At 46.8% G+C, this 22,423-nt stretch overlaps 1 protein-coding gene across 3 annotated transcripts; it reads left to right on the top strand.

Moving 5' to 3' along the window:
- The first annotated feature begins 35 nt into the window (after window positions 1–35).
- Window positions 36–22,361, top strand: Cep68 (centrosomal protein 68). 3 transcript variants are annotated; one of them, XM_029483147.1, is made up of 8 exons: window positions 36–152; window positions 1,759–1,885; window positions 7,055–7,407; window positions 8,949–10,451; window positions 11,034–11,156; window positions 13,542–13,638; window positions 18,824–18,994; window positions 19,927–21,117. In XM_029483147.1, exons 3-7 carry the CDS (start codon window positions 7,096–7,098, stop codon window positions 18,988–18,990), a joined length of 2,202 nt encoding a protein of 733 aa, XP_029339007.1. In that variant the 5' UTR covers window positions 36–152; window positions 1,759–1,885; window positions 7,055–7,095; the 3' UTR covers window positions 18,991–18,994; window positions 19,927–21,117. The 3 variants fall into 3 exon arrangements, with proteins under 3 accessions (XP_029339007.1, XP_021031220.1, XP_029339008.1); XM_021175561.2 differs by lacking the exon at window positions 1,759–1,885 and having other exon boundaries at window positions 19,927–22,361; XM_029483148.1 differs by lacking the exons at window positions 36–152; window positions 1,759–1,885 and adding an exon at window positions 8,184–8,370 and having other exon boundaries at window positions 7,372–7,407.
- The last annotated feature ends 62 nt before the right edge of the window (window positions 22,362–22,423 follow it).

The raw sequence follows: 22,423 nt of genomic DNA, 5'->3' as shown, positions 1-22,423 counted from the left end.
GCGGAGAAGCGGCAAGGGCGGAGGGCGTGGCGGGCGCCTGGCCCTCCCTCCCCAGGAGTGCGGGCGCCCGGGGGAGGCCCCGTCGTCGTCGCCGCCTGGGACCCTGGCCCAGCTACGCGGGTCGCTCGGGACGTGCGGCGGTGCGGAGTGAGGTAAAAAGGCTGTGGCCGGCTCGAGTGTCGCGGCGCCAAGACTCGAGACCGGGCATTCCCCTCGTGCCCGGGGCTCCGCGTGGGGGACCCTGGGGGAGGCCCGCGGCCTGGAGGGCACAAAGGCTGGCCGCGATGGGGGCGCCTCGCGCGTTCGCCTCCATCTTGCGGACCGTGCGGGGTGGAGGCGAGCGGAGGGGCAGGCTGTGGAGGGCCAGCGCGGCCTGCAGAGCGCGTGGGGCCGCACCTCTGGCAGCCCCATGCAGCTGTGCGCGCGTCGACCTTGGTCGCGGGGAACCGGAGGGTCACAGCCACAGCCGCTCGCGTCTGCACAGCCGCTGCTTCCCTGGCCCAGTGAACGCATCGGAGGAGGAAAGCAAAGGGGCGCACTTTTTATCTCTAAGATCTACCCTTGTCATCTGTCACCTGTTAGCCAGTCTCAGCAGCCTGGGAGCACATGCCCCAAACTTAGTAACTTTATAATTACCATGTTTTACTCAATTAAAAATTTAAAAAATAATAATAAAAGCTAAAAATTCCCAGTGCCAGGGCAGAGAAGACCTTACTGGGAATTGATGGGGTCCGAGACAAGGAAAGAGGTAGTCTGGTATACAGCTTGCGACACTTTTTGCTTTGGGCTTGGTTCAAATACAAGCCATTACTCACCTAGTGCTCTCCAGCGGACTGGGTTAAATTCTGGATCACTTAGGAACAGTGAGTGTAAGGGAACCCAGCTTCACATCATCACAGAAGCTTTTAAAAACGTTTTCCCTACCCCCACAACTGAAAAACATACCATTCTCTGAGCAGCCCTTATGGGCCTGTGTTGGCAATGACGTGGTTTCCCGTCCCCTAACAGGATGAAAGGTCTGTAAGGGAAGGAAATCAAAAGAAAACAAGAACAAGTGAAGCCCAACGTTGAGAAAACCGGAACTTTTAAAAGCCTTTAAGTTGTTGGATTATTTTTACAGGTTAAGGAAGCAGCTGGGCTCTCTGAATCAATTCAGACTTTAGTCCCTTTCATGCTACTAATTCAGGATAAATTCACGTGTACCTTAGTTCTCTCATCTATAAAGTGGAATTTAGACCCCAGCACGACCAGGACAAAAAAAACATGGATAGGAAGAGTAATATAGTGCCAATTCCAAGGGTTATAAAATACCTAAGATAAGAAGAAATACTTAGACCTACCAGAGCACTCAGGAGAGAGAGGCAGGTGGACCTCTGAGACTGAGCGTGGCCAGGATAGCCAGAGCTATATAAACACAGAGACCTGTCTCAAGATGCCCCCCCACCCCCCACCCAAGTACCACTACCAAACATCTGTATAACTCTTGCTTCTTCCCGGTCTCTGTCTTTCGATCTTGAGGCCATCCCTCAAACCTTTTGTGATTGCTTGCTCTGACCTGGGAGAGTATTCTTAGATTTATGCTTTTAAAGTCCTTACCCTGTTGTGGCAGGAAGAGTCTCTGAAACTATGTACCAGGCCTTGGACCACCACTGCCTACCCCTATGTCAGGGCAGCACCACTACACCACCACTATCTACCCACATGACCACAAAGTTGAAACTCCTTAAAAATTTTAATTTTTTTGAACATTTCATATAGGGGCTGGAGAGGTCGCTTAGCAGTTACGTGCACTGGCTGCCGTTCTAGAGGACCCAGGCTCAGTTCCCAACACCAACCTGGCCTCTACAACTTCAGTCCCAGGGGACCCACCCCTCTTCTGACTTCAGTAGGTACAACATACATGTGCACAAACAAAAATAAAACCTCAAAGCTAATTCTAAAGAGGAAATGTTCCTATGTGTATGCAGTGTGTGTTGTTTGTATCTGTCCCTCACTATGGCTCTCCCCAGGAATCCCCATCACGTGAAACAGTTATTTTGTGTGGAGGTCAGAGGCAGCATCCTGCATGTGGTGGGGAGAGGGCAGTTTGTGAGAACGTGTTTCCTTTCTTCAATCTGTGACCACAGTTTTCCTGATATCCACCCTGCTTGAAGCTAGCCTCAGGGCCAGCACAAGCCTGTCTTCTCTTTGTCATTACGGACTTCACTGTTGCCATCCTGCCTAGCGGGACATCCGCTGTGACACCCCAGAAGCCTTGAAGCTCCAAGCCCTGCTGGGCTCCATCTTCCCACTCACTCCCTTCCTCTTTCTTGCTTACTAGACGTGATCTGCTGCTGGGTATTTATGGCATTTCTCTCTGCTTCTGAGTCCTGTGAAGTTTCATTGTTGAGGCCCCAAACTGAAAGGGGGCATCCCTGCCATTACAGGTGGCTGTCAGTGGCCATGGGTACACAGACAGCACTTGTCAGAACAGAAATGTTGACAGTTGGGATATATGCATTTGTCTCCAAGGGAGTTGCTACTTAAAGAATCACACGGGAATGTTTTGTTGTTCAGAGATTTGCTCCTTGGTGAATCATTCATCTATTTGAGTGAGTTAGACAGAAGTGAAAGTGCCCCCCCCACTGACTTGCCAGTTCTCTCCCATTTGCTCTAAACAGGAATGTGTGGGAAGAAGGCAGACAGCTGGGATGAGCTTGCTTGAGGGTGACTCAACAGATACCAGGAAAGGTCAGGTGTCCCCCGATGTTAACATATACACAGTGCTGAACATGGTGATAGCTGAAGGGTCATTGTAGCCTTTGCAGGTTCTGAGAACTAACTGAGAAGTTTAAGGGTGAATTTGTGGTGCTCCCTGGAAGATGCTAGAGCATAAGTAGTCCCTTGATTAGCAGTTCTGTGCTCAGGCCTTTCTCATAAAGAGGAGCAGGGTGCAGTGTTTATGTTTTATGCTGGCAATGACTAAGGACATGGTACATCTGTAAAGGAAAGCTGCATGTGTGAACTGGGGCCTACTCAAGAGAGGTTGTACAAGCATCTGGAAAGGCAGGGCTACCCAAGCCCTTTGGAACCCAAAGTGTTGCATTATGGGTCCCAGATGCCAGCTCCCGTGGAGCTGCAAGACTTGGTGTTTGCTCCCCTGCGCTTGGTCTTGCTTTGCTCGTATTCTTTGCTCTCGGTGCATTCCTCCCTGTGGGGGTGGGAGTGTATATCCTAGACACTCGAGGCTGAAAGTCTGTAACTTTGTGTTTTGACTCTATAGGAGCTTACACATCAGAGATTTATTGAGTTTCAGAAGAGACTTAGTGGTGGCTATACTTTTTTTAAATATGTGTATGAGTGTTTTGGCTGTATGTATATCTATGTATGTACCACATTCGAGTCTGATGCCTGAGGAGGCCAGAATAGATAATCAGATCCCAAGAACTGGCATTTCAGATGGTTGTGAGCCACGATGTAGATGCTGGGAATCAAACCTGGGTCCTCTGGTAGAGCAGTCAGTGCTCTTCACCTCAGGCCGTCTCTCTAGCCCCCTGCAGTTACATGTTTAATCAGTATTGGATCTGTTAAAGTGTGTCTTTTCTTTTTATGTTGGACTGAACGTGTTTTGCATTACAAGATAACCATGAACCTATTAGTGTGTGGGGGACAAAAGAAGGAAGGTCATGACTTGACAGCGGTTAAGTGTGTTTGGGTGTGGAATCATGTAGGAAACAGTTTTCTGGGTGTATCTATACAGATTGTTAGATTTGGTTAATTGAGGTGGGTACCACCTTACCTGTGGCTGGGGCCCCAGAATGGATGACAAGGAAGAATGTGAGCATCGTCTCTCAAGCAGGCATCCCTTCATGCGATACTGCACATGCAGTGTCACCAGCAGCCATGGGTACCCTTCCAGGATTTCCCCGTGGTGGCAGACTGCATTCTTGAACTGTGAGCCAAAGTACACCACAGCGTCATAGTCACTTTTACAGAGCAGCAAGACGACAGTGCAGGATAGACCGTGATTTAGTAGGCAGATTCATAATCAGATTGTAAAGAACTCCATTCTCCGAACTCGGAGAGTAACCACATATATTCTATCTTTAGAAGTACTATTTCAGTGGAAATCACCAAGTTTCAGGCCTTTCTAAAAAGAAAAGCTTTTATTACATTTACTTACGTGTTGTAGGTGCGAATGCTCATTTAAAAAGAAACACATTTTTATTACATGAGTTTTCGTGCAGCCAGATTCTCCTCACTTCCCGAATCTTGTGCATGCTAAGGAGTCAAGTCCAGAACCCAGCTCTTGATGAACCAAAGAAGGATCAGTAAGAACACACCACACACACAAGTAATATGTGCAGTTTTTTAAGGAGCCACAAGGTGAGGATGTGGTCCCACGAAAATCTCTCATCAGAACTTGCCACTCCCTCTCCCGGTCTTCGCCCACCCTCTTTGGCTCTGGGTGTCTTTGGACATGTTTTCTTACTGATTTTTGTTTGGTTCATCAAGAGCTGGGTTCTAGACTTGGCTCCTTAGCATGCAGACGATTCTAGATGTGAGATGTGAAAGGGATCTAGCTTCATCTGTCTCCCCATTAATAGCCAGAGTGGATTTAGTGCATCTGGCTGGTGAGGCAGACATCCCTTTCTTCTTCACTCCCCTGTGTGTGTCCATCCTGGCTGGATGTGGAGGGCCTGTGTACACAGATAAACAGTGGAGGATGCAGGACAGTTAAACACACAGCTTACCTCTTCATTGGAGTGAGGTGTGTGTGTAGCTGCTCTTCCTAGAATGCCAGGGGTGATGGAGGTTTAGAGCCTGGTGATCCCTTGCTGTCTTCCAGACCCTTTTCCCTAAATCTTGAGCATTGCTTTCAGCCCGCAAAGCCCATTCTTATGCGTGATATCACTTGTGCATTACAACAGCCTATGTGACTTCTCGGTTATCTTAGAGCCAGGCCAGTCCTGACACCCACACCCATTATCTTTACCACAGTCATTCTCCCTAAACCCTTATCCTGAGCACTGTTTCTGAGGCATCAAGAACCCAGCTTACTTATGGTTGAAGCCATATGGACTTTGTAAAGAGCTTCAGTGTGAGCCTTCCTTAAGCTGTGTTGTATTCAGGGGGCTGAAGTTAATTGTTACCGGGAAACTTTGTTTCCAAAATTGTGCTGTGCTTAAATATACTTAAAGTAAAATGATGTGGGGCAGACTCTAGAAGTCCTAGTCCAGTGCCAGTTATAATAAAGCCAAGTGAGCCGGTTTCATTCTAACCTCACCCTTCCTGGCTTTTTTTTTTGTTTTTTTCTTTTTCCCTGCTTGCTATAAAGCCTGTGGGGAAATCAACACAGTTGAAGGGAATAACTTTCCTTAACAGAGGACTGGTCACTAATCAAGGCTATACCGGGAGCTATACGGCCCTTAGATCGCCAGATGAGCTCTGAGATTCTAGGTTCAATCCCTAGTGCTGTTTGGGGGCTATTTCCTTGCAGGGGGAGCTTGTTTTGAGGTGAGGAGAGACAAGGTTTGGAATACTATGTCTTGCCCTGTTCAGCACTTTTCAAGTATAGGTGTGGAAAGTAACTTGTGTTTGTGTATGTATCAAGTGATAGGAGTCACACAAAAACTAAATAACACTGCTTGCCTGTGTTTGTGGGACTGTTGAGTGGTCAGTACTTGGCTTGTTATGTGAAAGGTTAGGCACTGTTTCTAACAGAAAACAGGTGGGGTCTCATTAGCCCTGAAGGGCCTGGCGCTTACAAGAGTGAGCTGGCTGCATTTAAAGTGCATGCTTTTCTCTGAAGTCCTGTCCGAATGGCCTGAGCCGCACGTGCCCAGTTAAGGGGGAGCAGGAATCTCAAATGTTCTACCTGAGCTGCATTTCCTAGTGTGAAAGCCAAACAGCATGAGCCTGAGGAGGCCACTTCTACCTGCCTTCTAGTCAGCTTCTAGTCTCAGGAAAATGAGGCAGTTCCTGTCCAGGTTTTAGTCTTGAGGTTAGTCCCAGTGCAGGTGACTGCACACACTCCGGTGTGCACTGTTGCCTTGTACCCACGTGCATGCCCTTCAGGCTAGATCTCCTCCTGTCGGCCCCCCAGTGGCAGGAGGAGCACTGGCTGGCCTGTTGAGGCCAACCTGCTTTCCCTCTGTTGTGTGGAGCTCCTGTTCTGTAGCTCCTCCCTCCCCAGTCTGCCTGGGCTGCTCTGCTTTCTCACGTGAACTCACCCCATTATCACCCAGCTTTCTATGGCTTCCTGGGGCTGCCAAGGTCAGCACACACCACAGCAGCCTGAGAAGGGGTGCTGATCTGTTTCTGGTCATTGGTCAGTGAATGAGAAGCCCCATCCAGTCTATATAGTCTGGTTGTCTCCTCCCACCAAAAATAGTTCGAAGCATCCTCCTGAGCCCAGTGAGGGTCTAGGCTACCTGAACTTGCTATCCTCTGGGATAGAAAGGACAGACCCAGACTCAGGCTGCTAGCCAACAAGCCATTGGCTGAAGAGAACCACTATGGGGGCTGTGCCTGGCAAAGACCAGCTGGACATCTTAATGAGGTTGAGGTAAAGAGGTGACGACACACACAGGGCCCAAGCCTTTTCCTGAACTGCATCTGTGGAGCTGCACTCAAAAGCATCTCAGGCCAGCCAAGGTCAGGGTGTTAGTCACACCCGTTAGCCTGCACTTACCTTCTTTGTGTGCTTCCTGTCCCTTCAGCTTCCAGGCAAGGAAGATGGCCTTGGGGTGTGGTCTTCCTCACAGATCAGCTGGTTTATACACTTTTTTCTTCTGTTGCCTTGTTTTTTTTGCAGCACAGGCTGCCCAAGTCTTTTGCTTGGTTACACCTGTCCTGACTCTTGGGAGACAAAACCACAACTACAGAGGACAGAGTCATACTTGGACATTCCCTTTGGAAGCGTCTGGGGCTGAGGACGAGTCAGACCTTGGTACTTGGCCATGGAAATGGCCACTATTCCTTTGGCCAGAAAAGTGTGTCTTCACTTAAAATCAAGATTTTGATGCACACATCAAGAAAATCTGTTTTTCTTTTTCTTTCTCTGGTTTTGTAGGTTCCTGAAGGCTTCAAAGGAAACCTGATAGGGGAGGCTCAATGGCCCTGAGTGAAGATGAGGCTGAGGCAGAAGTGTCTGTCAACACAAAGGTCCCATCCTATGGCAGGTGGAAGTCTGGGAAGCTGCTGCCCCCAGGGCTTGAACCAGATCAGCCCCTACATCTGGATGTTGAAGGGGGGCCACTGTGGAGGGCTGAAGCTGACCCTGGCTGCATCTCGGGAGTTTTCTTGTCACAGGTCCATACTGCCAGCAAAGAACCAGTAGCAGATAGGTCTAAGCCTCCCCTCAGTGGCCCACTTCCTTCTGCCAGTGTGGGCACTGGAGAGGTTTTACACTCTGTGGGCAGCCGAGTAAGTATGGTGGGAGCTGAGGCTGGAGCTGTGGTGGGGTGTCCTTTCCTTGACTGTTAACCTCTGTCCTGGCCACTGTAAGGTGGGAGCTGAGGCTGGAGCTGCGGTGGGGGTGTCCTTTCCTTGACTGTTAACCTCTGTCCTGGCCACTGTAAGGTGGGAGCTGAGGCTGGAGCTGCAGTGGGGGTGTCCTTTCCTTGACTGTTAACCTCTGTCCTGGCCACTGTAAGGTGGGAGCTGAGGCTGGAGCTGCGGTGGGGTGTCCTTTCCTTGACTGTTAACCTCTGTCCTGGCCACTGTAAGGTGGAAGCTGAGGCTGGAGCTGCGGTGGGGTGTCCTTTCCTTGACTGTTAACCTCTGTCCTGGCCACTGTAAGGTGGAAGCTGTGGGATCTGGGTATGAGGTGTTCCACAGGTTCTCTTGGAGAGCTGAACCTTCCCAAAGAGTCCCTGAGGACCTCTTGAGGACAGTGCCAAGTTCATCAGGAGCCTACAGTGCAGAAGACTAGGATCAGGGGTCTCATTACAAGGGACCCCCCCTCCTGGTTCTGATTTAGTGATCTGAAAGCTTCTAGGGGACCCTGGGAAGATTTGGTAGAGGGCTGTGGGTTCCCAGATCAAATCCTCTTGGACTGGTCAGAACCTGTCGCTCCTTTGGTGGGCACCTGTCTCTGCTCTCCATGACTGGAGGACAAGGCAGCACCCGCTCTAGTGAGCCATGTGGGCCAAGGAATCCCCCATCTTCTAAGGCCAATGCAAGACTCTGGGTCTTTTAAGCCCTTGTAGTGGGAGAGACTCTGCTCCTCCTGGCTCTGCAACTGATTCTATTCAGCCTACCTCAGCCCAGGACCAGCTTTGATCTGAGCATTGTGGCCGTTGGCTCTGTCTTTGGAGCCCCGTCCTGTGAGAAGAATAGTACCTGGGGTCCTTACGGAAGGCGGTAGAAACAGTGCATTAACATCAGGTCAGTCCCGTCCTAAGGCCTCATGTTAGTTACCCTGTCTCCTTCTGTGGTGAGTTACTCACTAAAGATGAAAGGTCCAGAGTGAAGAGGGACTCCTTTTGCCAGAGTATACTGGGGCATGAACTGAAGAGGGTACACCCACCCTACCCCCATGGTTAATGGTGATGGAGAGATCTTTCACTTGCCACGACCCACAGTCAAAGAGGTGGCATTGATTTCCCACTTCTGCATGCAGAACTGTCTTTGAGTTCTCCTCTCACAAAGTGACCAAGTAACTTAGGAAAAGGTGGTTAGGGCTTCATTACAGGAGATTTCCGAAATAGGATGAGTCCCGGCACTAACCTCTAGCAGCGGGCACCCTGAAATCGCCCCTGAATACTCTGTTCACCTCCCTTTCTTGTCTTTTCCTCTTCTTAGTATACTAAGCAGTGGGTTTAACCGTAGGATCCTTAGACCAACTTTGTTTTCATTGATAATCTTCCTATTCCTCTCCCTCAATCTTGTGAAGAAAACTGTTCTTTAGAAACAAGAAGTCCGCTTAGTTTCCACACAGTGCCCTTTCCCCCTTGTTATTGCAGATGGAGGAAGGCAGGCTTCCTGCCTCCCAGGACCTACTTCCAGCTCTTCAAGTCTTTGGAACTATAACTGTTTGCTCAGGACAGGAGGCTGACAGTGAAGACTTCCAGGCCACACTTGATCCATCTCGGGTGTTGGGCCTCAGCCAGCAACCACACACCTCAGGTCTCCCTCTCCTGCCACAGTGGAAGTCCACGGTGAGCCCAGGTGCTCCTCGGCTCCCTGGCAGAAGCGTCTCTGCCTCCTCGGTGGGCAGCAGTCTCCAGGATCACCAAGAGAAAGCAGAACCTCAGAGGAGCTCTTTTGCCAATGTCTCCTCTCCCGAGTTGACTGTACCCCAGGCAACCCACTCTGTGGTGGGGGCAGGGCCTGAGCTCCAGGGGTCAGCACAGCCTGTGACCTCTGGCAGTGATGCTACAGGCCTAGGTAAGAGACACCTCTCCTTTCAGGCAGAATACTGGGCCTGTGTGCTGCCAAATTCTCTGCCTCCTTCCCCTAACCGCCACTCCGCACTCTGGAACCCAAATAAAGAGTATGAAGATCTGCTTGACTACACTTACCCACTGAGGCCTGGGCCTCAGCTCCCAAAGCAACCTGAAAGTCATGTGCTGGCTGACCCTGTTATGCAGGACTCGGGTGTAGATCTGGACAGTTTATCTGTGTCCCCAGCAAGTACTCTAAAGTCACCCACTAATGTCTCCCACAATTGCTCATCAGCAGAAGTGCCTACTCTGCCATTTTCTGGAGCCAAAGAGTCATGTCTTAATCGCTGGCCCTTGGGAATATTCCAGAAACAGGGTGGCACAAGCTTGTCATCCTGGAACCAGCTTGCATCGACCCCTAGAGCCCCAGGCACTGAAGATGCTTCTTGGGAGAACAGAGAGGCAGCCCTGAGGGACACAGTGGAGGACTGCCTCCCTATAGGTGAGGACCTCCGTATGGGCTCTCCCCAGCTGAAGACGAAGGAGAAAGAGCCACCCTTTCCCAGACAGAAGAGAGGCAGGCAGCATGTTGGCTGCCCGGCCTGTGTGACGCCTGGATGGCCATCAGAAGAGGAGGTGGGAAGTGACGAGGAGTACCTTGCTCTGCCCACCAGGCTCACTCAGGTCTCTAGTTTGGTGTCCTACTCAGGTGCCAGGCCCACCTTTGTGAACATACCCACTGGGGCTGCTGAGGAACACAGTTCACTACAAGTCTCAGACAGTGACAAGCCAGCATCCCCCACAATGGACTCCAGCCACAGGCAGCATCCTTCTGGTACTTCCTTCCAAGGGCCTGTGGGCCAGAACCCCTGCTTCAGGCATTCTATCCAGCCCCAGGACTCTAGAGGCCAAAGTGGTCTGCTGAGTAAACAGACCCTCGGCGTCTCTTCAAAACAACTGAAAGCTCACCCCGCCTCACAAGCTCTGACGGACAGGCGGCTGTTCTCCGAGCTAGTGGCTGGAGAGAAGCTTCCCAGGAAGACAGATGAGCAGGAGAAAGCTTCTCTAGTGCAGTGTGTGCAGGTAAAGATGTTCACGGAGAAGCTTCTGGAAGGAGTGATGTTTCCCCAGCCCACCAACAGCATGTCTCAGCACCTCAACATATATGGCCCCAAATTATAGGTATCGTTCTCCTTTAATGATTGCAAGAAAATGGCAGAGAAGTCAGGTAACGTAGCAGCAGTGTTCCGTGTGCTTTGGTAGACGCTGATCCACAGTTTTACTAGTTTACTCACTCATCCTGCATCAGCTTTTCTGCAGAGAAAGTTTAGTGGTCGGTAACGGCCGTTGTTCCTCTCACCTTCAGGGCTGTGCATTCTGAGCCTAGTTCTGATATCACATCCGGCTGAGGCACAGCCCGTTATGGCATTCAGAAAATCTGGAGTCTTGGGATGGAGGTGGAGACAAATGACCGTCTGAAAGAAAACTCTGGAAAATTTGCATGCCAAAATGCTGGTAATTTTAGCCTTCGGACAAGTTAAATAGCAGCTCAGTCAGATGTACCGTGTAGACTTCTTTTGTTGTACTGAGCCCTGAACATGCCTGAAGTAGGCAGACTTCATCACTGAGCTCAGTCCAGCCCACCAATTGTTCTTGTCTCCACAGACATTTTGCTGTCAGCTGGAAGAGCTGATCTGCTGGTTGTATAATGTCACAGATGTTGCTGACCTCAGTGCTCCACCCAGGACCAGCCTTACAGGTCTCAAGTCTTCTCTGCAGCTTTACAGGGTAATATGTAGTCCTGGCTTGTTTATCCATGGGGATGGGAGTTAAGTCACAAATTTTACAAAATAAAATCTCAAGTAACTGGAGTCTTGTAGCTCAGTTGACTATTTTATCTGATAAATGGAATTAGGATGTCCTTTTCAAATTCCCAGTGTTGAACACTATAAAACATGCTAAGTGAGGGAAGAGGGTAATTACATACACTGGAACCAGAATGCTTTAGAGGAGTTTGCATGGGATTCTGGCAGATCCCTCAGGGCTAGAATCCTGGGCTTTGACTTACAGACACTAATCAAGTATGACAATTAGTTAAGACACAAGCACCACAGCTATGCAGTGGCCACCACACCAGGCAGTGCAGACACAAAACATGCCAGCCTCACCGAAAGTTCTTTTGGACTGTGTTGGTGTTTATGGGGTTGAGCTGAAACTACTGGATCCAGGCACAGACAAGGTGATGTGATAGGACAGATTTAGGCCAGATTTACCCCAAAATTTGACATCAGTTTGTGCCTGTGTTTGGGACTTTGGGTTTTATTTCTGCCTTTTTGTTACTACGGTCTGTTATTTCACACCTGTGAATTTTAGTTAACTTGATACTAGATTAAAATTATTTTGAATCCCAGCACTCGGGAGGCAGAGGCAGAGGCAGGTGGATTTCTGAGTTCGAGGCCAGCCTGGTCTACAGAGTGAGTTCCAGGACAGCCAGGGCTACACAGAGAAACCCTGTCTCGAAAAACTAAAAAAAAAAAAAAAAAAATGTATTTTGAATTGGAGGGTAAGTCAGTAACTGCGACCTCAGTTAACCTTGGCTGACTTCGATCACATATTGGTGGGTAGTGTTTATGGCCCAGGCCTCCTGCTTGTCTGGATGGGAAGAGAAAAACACAGATCTATCTGTATAACCTAACACTTCTTCAAGCAGGAGAGGGTAAGATTTACTACCAGGCTCTGACTCAGCATCATGGGGCCCACACCTCATCTGGAGAGGAGGGCCTTTGTTTTCTGTCTTGGAATCAACTAAAATCTAGCCTGGGCTAGCCAGCTGTTCCACCCTGGTAGGAATGTTTTAGATATAGTGTAGAGATAGAGAGAAACTTGAGCATGGCTGAGTCTGAAGTTCTCTCAGTTTAAGCACACTGGGAGAGTCCAGTTTAAGTCCCAGGTAGAGGAATTGCTCTATCTGACTTTCCTGGACTAGCTGAGCAAGTCAGATAGACTTAGAACAGTCTCCACTTTAGCCCTCAGAACACCCTCTGTGACTTGACTTTACTTGCATTGTAGGTGGCTGGAATCTGGGCCAGGAGTCACTCCTGCATATCGGTCCAGCCTCGGCCTCTGTGTACAGAGCTGTGTCAGTGAGAGTACTCTGTGGCCACTTTCTCAGAGTGCTTGGGCGTACGTGTGCTCACATTTTAGCTGGAACTCGGACTCTCCTCTCCTAGCCTGGAACTTCATCTTAATGCAGCAGGGACAAGGCAGCATCTAAACTGCTAAACACAGGAGAGTAAGACAGGAAAACAAATCCAAGAATAAAATAAACACTTTCAAAATACTAACCAGTGATGTCTGTTCCATGTCATGGGTTCAATTCTATACAGTTCTTAGTGGCTAAAAGAAAGATTTGGAAATAAAAAAATTGCCATAGCTGACAGTGGTGGCCCTTGCCTTTAATCTCAGCACTGAGCAAACAGGCAAGCATAGCTCTATGAGTTTGTGGTCAGCCCAGTCTACACAGTGAGTTCAAGGATAGCCTGCACTGCACAGTGAGACCCTATCTTTAAAGAAAATAAGAATCATCAAGGCCTTGTAGCTGAGAGGAGGAACTTGCTTGGAATGAGCTCTTCAGAAAATAGCTACTCTGATGCGAACAAAGGTGTTGCATGGAGGTGAACAGAGGTGGCATAAAGAGAGAGGTCCCAGCTCTGCATGGTCAGTGCAGTGGCAAACTGCTGCTGTAGTTCTTACCTACCCTGTTCATTTTAAGGGTGTGGTTTATCTTGTCAACCCCATTTGTCTGACCAACAACACCATCAAGTAGGATACAAAGTGGAACCACCTGTTCAAGACAGCCTCTTCTGGGGAAAATCTTGTATTGAGCGAGGCTTGACGGTGCAGGTTTATAATTCTACCACTAGGGAAAGTGAAGAGTCTCTATAAGACCAGCCCAAGCTAAATCAAGACCTTGTCTCAAAAAACAAAACAGAAACAATGAATGTATTCTATAGGCTCAAAGAAGCTGAGAATAGACTAGACCACTGAGGGATTCTTGAATGCATGTCACCTGTCTTCCATGTTAGGTCTAATGTAACGCAGTGGTACAGTGTTCATCTTAGATGATTTCTACAGGCAATAGTATTAAAACTTTTGTTTCCCTAATGTCTTAAGCAATTTAAAAAAGATGTAGACGAGCATCAGTCCCTGACAGAGAGCGTCTTGGAGAAGGGAGAGATTCTTCTTCAGTGCCTGTTGGATAACACCCCAGGTGGGTAACCAAGAACAGCTTTTGTTTGTTATGTTTAAATACACAACATTTACTTATCTATGACACCACCACCACCACCATTTTACTTGCCATTTTAACTGAAGATTATGAATCACTAGTCTTTTCCGCATTAGTAATAATACTGAGTATTTTTCATAGATTTGTTAGCCTTTTCTAATACCCGCTTCTGAAGTATCTATGTCATTGATCGGTCTTTTTTAATCAGATGACTATTAACACTAGTAGTTTTTTTGTTTCTTATTGCTTGGGTAGCCAAGAACTCACCAGCCTTGACTCTAAGGATTCCTGCCTCTGCCTTGAGTCCTGGGATTAGAGGCTTGAGCCACCATGGCTGCAGAGCCACCAAGCCTCTGATTGTGTGAGACAGAGTCTCCTAGCTCCTGGTAGCCTTATTGTGTGTGTTCATTTGAATTCCTGTGTATTATGTGGGTTCCAGAGGTCAAAGTCAAGTCGTTAGACTTGGCAGCAACACCTTTAAGACATACTGTGCTGGCCCTGTAATGTCTTTTGTTTGTTTTGAGACAGGGTCTCACTATATAATAGCCCTAGCTATCTTGGAACTCACCAAGCTAGCCTTGAACTCACAGAGATCCACTTGCCTCTGTCTCCCAAGTGCTTGGATTAGAGGCTATGCCACCATGCCCAGTGCCGTCCCCCACCCCCACCCCTGTAAAGATTTTATTTTTAAGTATAGATGTATCTCTGTAAAGGTATGTGCATAAGTACAGGTCCCCTTGGAGGCCAGGACATCAAATCCCCTAGAGCTACAGTGGGCTGTTAGCCTTACAATGCAATGAACTCAGGTCCTCTGGAAGAACTCTGTTATACTAATCACTGAGACACCTCTAGCACCATGCATGTCTGTCTGTATTTGTTTGAAGTGTTTTGTTTTCAACTGTGTATGTGTACCTGAGTGTGTATGTATACCACATGCATGCAAGAACATGTGGAGATCAAAAGAAGGTGTTGGATCCCCTGCAGCTGTAGTTAAAGGGTAATTGTGAGTCTCCGGGTAGGTGTTAGGAACCAAAGTTGGGTATTCTTCAAGAGCAGTGAGTGTACTTAGCCATCTCTCCAATCTTGAGTGGGGTTTTTGGTTGTTGTTTTGTTTTTTTGTTGCCTTTGTTTGCTTGAATCTACTACCAAGGAATCAAATCCATGGCTGTGAGCATGCAAGATACATGCTACCACTGGGCTGCATCTCTAGCCTTGTGCTTCAAGTCTCAAATTTAGCCAAAGCTTTCCTTTTCTATTGCAAGAAAAGATGCACACCACCTAAAAGAATTCTATAAAGAACACCTGCTGGCTCCCTTCCATCACTGTTCCTCAACCCATGATGGTAGAGTTATGGGCATAAAGTAAGTTTGCAAATCAGGCACCAAGCCGGGCGTGGTGGCGCACGCCTTTAATCCCAGCACTCGGGAGGCAGAGGCAGGCGGATTTCTGAGTTCGAGGCCAGCCTGGTCTACAAAGTGAGTGCCAGGACAGCCAGGGCTACACAGAGAAACCCTGTCTCGAAAAACCAAAAAGAAAAAAAAAAAAAGCAAATCAGGCACCAAGCCTACAAGAAACATATTCTTTTTAAAAAATAATATTTTTAATGTAGTGTGTGAGGCTTCTTCCATCTTGTTTGTGAGATATAGGCATGCAGCCCCTGGCTTCTTCCCCACTGCCATCTTGCTGAATCACTTTTTTTTTTTTTTTTTTTTTAAGATTTAGCATTCTGCCTGCGAGAATGTCAGCAGGCCTGAAGAGGGCACCAGATCTCATTACAGGTGATTATGAACCACCACATGTGGTTGCTGGGAATTAAACTCAGGACCTCTGGAAGAACTGCCAGTGCTTTTAACCTTGGAGCCATTTCTCCAACCCCTTCCTTCAGCATTTTTAATATGGCTTCCATGTATCAAGGTTTGTGAAGGCTGCAGAGCAAGCACTGACCTCTGAGCCATCTTGCCAGACCCCAAGAAATGTAGTCTTTTATCAGTCTCTGGTGATGTTCTGCGTTAAGTGTGATGTGTGCATTCAGGTGTGTGTGCATGGCACAGGTGTAGAAATAAGAGGTCAAAATCAGGCCCAGGAATTTGATCTAGCAGTCCTTAGCTGTGTGTGACTGGCTAGTCAAAGTAAGCCCTCAAATTTCCTATTTAGCTCAAGTTTAACTGGCAAGTTTCTCTGCTGTATGTTCTCTACTTTAGGGAAGGGTTTCTCTCCAAAAAAAAAAAAAAAAAAAAAAAGACATCATATTGGCTATAGACAATTATTGCTGCTGCCTAGCAGTTGGGTTACAGACCAGCCTGGACTCCTATGTCAAAAAAAAAAAAAAAAAAGTTAACAGTTTGTTTTCAGGAACACACTGGTTAAAGAATTAGATTTATTAGGGGAATGAGTGGGGAACTGATCAGAACACATAAATTTCACAAATGGATAGATGGGTGGGTGGGTGGGTGAATGGATTTTGAGAATTAAACAGGAGTTGGGCACAGTAATGCATGCTTTTGATCGCAGCACTCAGGAGACAAGCAGTTAAATCTGAATTCAAGGCTAGCCTGGTCTACAAAGTAAGTTCCAGGACAGCCAGGGCTGTCTGTTTGGGGCAGGTGGTGGTGGTAGTAGAGAAATGAACTGGTAGGGGTCAGGGTAACAGTCACATACAAGCCAGACTCAAACCCATTTGCAGGATAAGTTCCAAATTGAGCAAAATATGAGAACTTCAAGAGTATTTTCAACTGCTTATTGCCAAGAACTGATGCCCTTATGTATTCATAAATTGACTGATTAGTAGCTACTAATGTTGTGTAGACAGGTAGGTGCTGGAAGAATCCAGTTATATTATGCCTCAGCTCTAGGGAGAGGATTTACATGGGAACTAAATGTCATACACACATCCGTGATGAGCCTTGCTTGTGAGAGGTGATGGCAAGTATACCTACTGGAAAAATTACAGAACAAGGTTTCCCAGGGTTGGTACTGCTGCCATATACAACTAGGTAGCTCTTTGTTTTAGGGGTTTTGCAGCACAGAAGCCCTCAGACCCCTGCAACCTTTCCAGGCAGTGCCAGTTGTACCCTGGGAAGTGAACACATGGAGAGGTTTTGATGGAAAGCAACCACTAACAGGTCTGCACCAGTGTGAACTAGTGAGCCCTTTGCCTCCCCCACTTCTCTGAAGACCTGCTTTGAAATTCCTCCTATGTTCTCTTACATAGGATTTTTAGGTGTTGCTTTTGTGGCTACACCTTAATGGTTATGTTTTCATTGTTTTGTATATGAATGTTATGTGGTTGTGTGTGTCTGTGCCATCCCATGGGTGTGGAGGTGGTCAGGTAGTTAGTTCTTTTCTACCCTTATACATATTTTAAAGATTGAATTCAGGTTGCAAGCCTTAACTTGCTAAGCCATCACACCAGCCTCGAGTTTTATATTAAGGCAGAAATTTGATATAGCAAGCCTTATTATTGCTTCTGACTACACTGGTGTTTACCAAACAAGCTTAGCATGGGGCTTGAGAAACCTGCAGCTGCTCTCTAGGGTCTGAAGAAACAGGGCCTGAGCAGAAAGAGCTCAGTATAGGCCTCTTCACAGAGGCCATGTGTAATGGAAAGCTGCCTTAAGTAAGCTATCAACAGCCCACTTTGTCCTACTCTGAGAAGAGACTTAGGGGTCGGGTCAGCCTGGCCTCTTAGAAGAGGCTTTTGGTTTTCTTTGAATCTCAGATATGAACCCAGACACCTTCGGTCTGGTACTCTAATCACTCCCAGCCCTCAGTCTGGAGCAACTGGAAAGCTTAGCTGTTCTGTTCAAGTTTCAAGTTACTCTTTATACTTTCTACTTCCTCTTCCCAGAAGCGTCCTGTCAGCACACACGCCAAACCATCCTGCTTCTTCAGAGTCTGCTTTCTTACTTGGCTCCAAGTGTAACTGCAGGAGTGACTGAGGCTTGCCCCTACCTACCACCAAGAGGGCCCTATGTCAGCACCCTGCCAAAGGAAGTTTGACCTAGTTACAGAAATACAGGCTGACATTTTGTTCTACACTCTGAACTGCTTATGAGTCATGTGACTGGGACTCATGGGAATTACACCAAATGAAGCCCCCCATATGTATGTGTACAATTAAAGTGCCCTGCACGCACACACATACACACACCAAAAACAGGAAAAGGGTTGGAGAGATGGCTCAGAGGTTAAGAACATTGTCTGCCCTTCCAAAGGTCCTGAGTTCAATTCTCAGCTACCACATGGTGGCTCACAACCATCTACAGTGAGATTTGGTGCCTCTTCTGGTCTGCGGGCATAATGCAGGCAGAACACTACATAATAAATCTTAAGAAAAAGAAACCTGTACCCTTTCTAGCCTTTCTTCCCTGACCTGTTTAAAGTTTCAAATAAAAAGCCCCAGAATTCCACTGACACACAGACTGAACAGAGCTTGGCTCAGCCACCCTGACAACATTCCTCTGCCACCAGCTCCAAGAAATTGTTAGGCCAGCACTTTTGCCTCACTATGGCTTCCTAAGGGAAAGGGGCTGACCTCAACACACCCAGCCTGTTCCTTCCCTTCCTGCCCCATCTAGTCCACATTGTGAGCAGAACAAAGACTTCCCCTTTCTTATCCTCTGCTGGCAGATGTTGCTCTCTGGCAGGAAGCTAGGGAGCATTTGACCCAGCTGATAAAGCACAGGAAGCAAGCAGCTTTTGTATTTAACAAAAGCAAGCAGCCAGCCATTTTGAGTACTCTAATCCTAGCACCTCCCTCTTTAGACATGCATAGTCTATTCTCAAATCATTCCTCCAGTTTTGGTCACTGATCCTTCTTACCCCCCAAAGTCCACAAACTTCCTGAATACATTACACAAGCTCTGGAACCTTTGGAACATCACTATTTAAAGGGAGAAGATTAAATGGACTGGGAGTTTGGCTCAGTTGTTAGAATGTTTGCCTAACTTACATAAAACTTTGGCTCCAGTCCCCAGAACTGCATAAACTACTGTAGTGTGCATGCTGTGGTATATACCTGTATCAAAAGTTCAAGGTCATATTCAGGTAGAAAGGTTAGAGGTCAGCCTGAGCTACATGAGACCCCGTTAGGGTAGGGAGGAGTCACTGTGAACCTTACAGACCTATGTGAGCAAACTGCTGTACCTTTTTATAACTTGACCATTAGTTTTAAAGGATGTCCTTGGGAGGATTGCGAAGCAGTCTGGTGAGCTGGAGAGCCGTGCAGATCATCTTTATGACTCTATCTTAGCGTCTTTGGACATGTTGGCTGGCTGCACCCTCATCCCTGACAACAAGCCAACAGCAGCACAACACCCACATGAAGGGCTTTAACACCGTAAGTAGAGAAACCCAAGAAGAGAACTTACTGTCCAACCACTGTGCTAATAAGGGCACAAGGCTGTCCTAGTAAATAATTACTTCTTACATACTTGGCTGGGGTAATACTCATTGAAACAAATGTAGTATTGAAGGTAGACTACCCATGGCACTGAAGGAGTCACTACCCTGGCCAGGAAAGCGGGTCTTTCACTCTTCCAACGTCTGTTAACATGTGCTTGCTGAGCTGCATATCCCACATTCCCATACAGTGTTCTTTACCTCTACTGCTACACCACACGGCAGACAGCAGCAGTAATCCTTTACAGTGCTGTGATCAAACTGTCCCTGTCCTTTAGACACTCTTGCCCAACTCACTCAGCACCTGTCTCCAAGCATCTCTGACAACACAAACGTCTACAAAAACCCAGTTACTTGCCAGATCTCTATGCTACAAAGGACCTTTGCAGATCTCCTATACCACACCATTCCCCAAAGACTGGGGGATGACACATCTTACAGACTTAACAATCAATACTACTTGTTAAATACAACTTTTAGAAAGTCAAACTGGCAATGAGAGAGGAAGAAGCTCAAGAAAAAAGCAGGGTTATCTGGTACCTCTCCTGGGCAGAATCCCAGGTTGTACTGATTTTTTCCTCTTGCACAATGTTTATCAAATAAATCTCAGTGAGCAAATGCTGGAAGAATGTCAAGAGCAGAGCCTCCAGCAGCGGGAGGATGGTGCTGCAGACCTGTAATCTCACCTTCTAGAGGCCGAAGCATGAGAGTTCCTAGAAGCCAGCCCAAGCTACTCCACAGACCATCTTTAAAAAATAGTAGTGGTAAAGGGGCCCTGCATTTGCGTCAGTGATGTGAGTGGTGTGAGTACATGTGGTAGCACACTGCTGCCTCTGCAGCAGGCCGTAACCTTGCTCTTCTCTCCTTCAGGCAGAGGTGGAGTCAGTCACTGGCGAGATGGCAGCTGGGAAGAAGACTCAAGAACTCCTTGTAAGAGCCATGGAAGTTAATTAAGGAAGGGGAGGAAATCAACTTGAACACACGTTAAGATGCCTTTCTCGCCTCTGAAGGGTTCTTAGTCACTGCCCTCATTTACTATGAATCCCTCCAAAACTAAGGCTGTTTCATTTGGTGCTTCTCTACAAAAATTATGTGGCTTTATAATTAGTTGATAAAATACTAAGACTTGTGGGTCTCGTGTTTAAAAACCAGCAGATAAAATGTGTTGAGGCCATTTACAGAAAGCTGCTGGAGAAATAAGGTTCCACGTACTTAGGATTCTCAGGCATACAGGGGGGTGGGATCTAAGAGAGAAAATGTTAGTGGCCAAAACTGTAGAATGAAATGTTCGCCCTTAGTAAGTCGAGAGAACCTCTACAGCATCCTATGAGTTGCCACCTATAGTGGTCACTCTCCACTTCAACCATGTCAAGAATGCTCAGGAGCTGGCCTGCCATGCTTCTGAACTGCATGCTTGTAATCACCTCTGGGGATCTCGGTCCACAGTTCCTCTTCCCCTGGGAAGACTCGTCAGAGGACTGGGACGGGTAGAGACAACCACATGGTCTGATCGTACATAAATTAAAGCAGCCATTGGTGATGAAAAGGGGGGAGTCTTTGTAGTTTGGGAGTGAACAGGAAGTTGTGCCTTGTCAGGAAGAAAAAAATTCTATGGACCTATCATAGGTCCATATGTTCAAAGCATCAGTTACAGCTTTCCAAGCAAAGTGTTTGTATGTTGGCTGCCACAAATTCCACAAAGTATCAAAGGTGGGCTTTTCAGGTTTAAAAAGAAAATAGCTGTTTAGATAAGCATGTACATGACTTTAATCCTAGTACTTGAGAGTAGCTCTGTGAGTTTGAGGACATTCTGGCATGTTTATTAAGAGTCCAGGCTAGCTAGGGCTTTATAAAGAAGAAAAAAAAAAGATTAGTTCTTCAGTAAGTATGCATAAAATACAGTATTTTTACATGCCTGATGCTACACAGCATGATTTACCATAATGCTTATGGGTATGATCCAAATTAAAGAGTTTTGTTGTTAACTGGTTTGTTTTGGGGTTTTTGAGACAAGGTTTCTCTGTGTAACAGAACCCTGGCTGTCCCGGGACTCCCTCTGTAGACTAGGCTGGCCTCAAACTCAAGAGAGATCCTGTGCCTCCCCAAGTGTTGGGATTAAAGTCATGCACCAGCTCACATTAGTTTTATTCTACCATCTCTAAGTTAAACTTATTTCTTATACTGTACATGGTACATAAAGTGCTTTCAAGAGGCTAAAACAAAACCTTTCTAGCAAATAATTAAGTTAAATGTAAAATATCCTATAAAACCTAGAATTGGTCAAAAGTTCATCTTACCTCTTTGATGTGGCTTTAAACTACCTTCCCACCAATATATTAGAGGAGCCCTCAGGTATTAAAACCATTTGTCAAACATGAAAATCAGAGGAGACTCATAGAGCTAGCCAGCTGCACCAACTGAATGCAAAACGGGGCACTCCTCTTCTTTTGCTGTATAATTACAATTGATTCAACTGACAGTGAACATGGTTTCCCAACAGCAGAATACTGGCCTGAACGTGCTCTATGCTTTTGCTCATCCTCTTTGTAACAAGAAGACAGACTTTGTAACTAAAGGGTGTAACTCTGACCTTGGCTGTGAATGCCACTTAGGACTATCAATACAACTGTTAATTATATCTTCTAGTGTGTGTTATGTTTGAGCTAAAATTGTCTCAGCCTTGGGTGTCACTGCCATTTTCATCTGTAAATGTGGCCAGGCTAGACTCAAATAGCCTTTTTAGAGTTTATAAATGGCCCTTACCTTAAAGTTCAGAGTGCACAGTAAAGTAGCATCTTGAGACAGGGTTCTTACAGGTCTACAGCAAAGCTCTAGCACAAAACGAGAATTCAAACAGTTTTGAAACTTAAGATGGAACCCAGAAGAGACATCGTGGTACAAGATGTGGCCCAATATAAGCCTGAGGGCACTGTCCACGTGAGCACTGGACTTAGGGGAGCCGTGGCCAACAGAGAGAGAGTGCTTTTCATTATGCACGTTTCTCTGTGGCAGTCATTTTAAAATATATCAAGGAACAGTTTTCTATTATGTGAACATATTAGAGCCCCCAAGAGTCTTGAAATATTTATACTTGAAAAATGGGTCATTTCCCACTCTAAAACAGCAATTATCAGCACATACATAAAAGCAAATAGGGAAGCATGCTGAAATAGTCTGGTAAGCCCTAATCTTGCTGCCAGTGGGGAAAGAGCACTAGAATTTTAGTCTGTAAATATGTTTATATTAAAAATAAATTCATGTAATGTTTTCTGCTAACAGAATAAACTGATAGTTTGAACAACTTTTGCTGTGTAAAATTAAAGTGCTTGGCACCATTTCATCTTATATTGGTGTTGTATCATTTAGT

Source organism: Mus caroli, chromosome 11, assembly GCF_900094665.2.
Source record: "Mus caroli chromosome 11, CAROLI_EIJ_v1.1, whole genome shotgun sequence".
NCBI lineage: Eukaryota > Metazoa > Chordata > Mammalia > Rodentia > Muridae > Mus > Mus caroli.
This window is presented reverse-complemented; position numbering and strand designations above follow the sequence as displayed.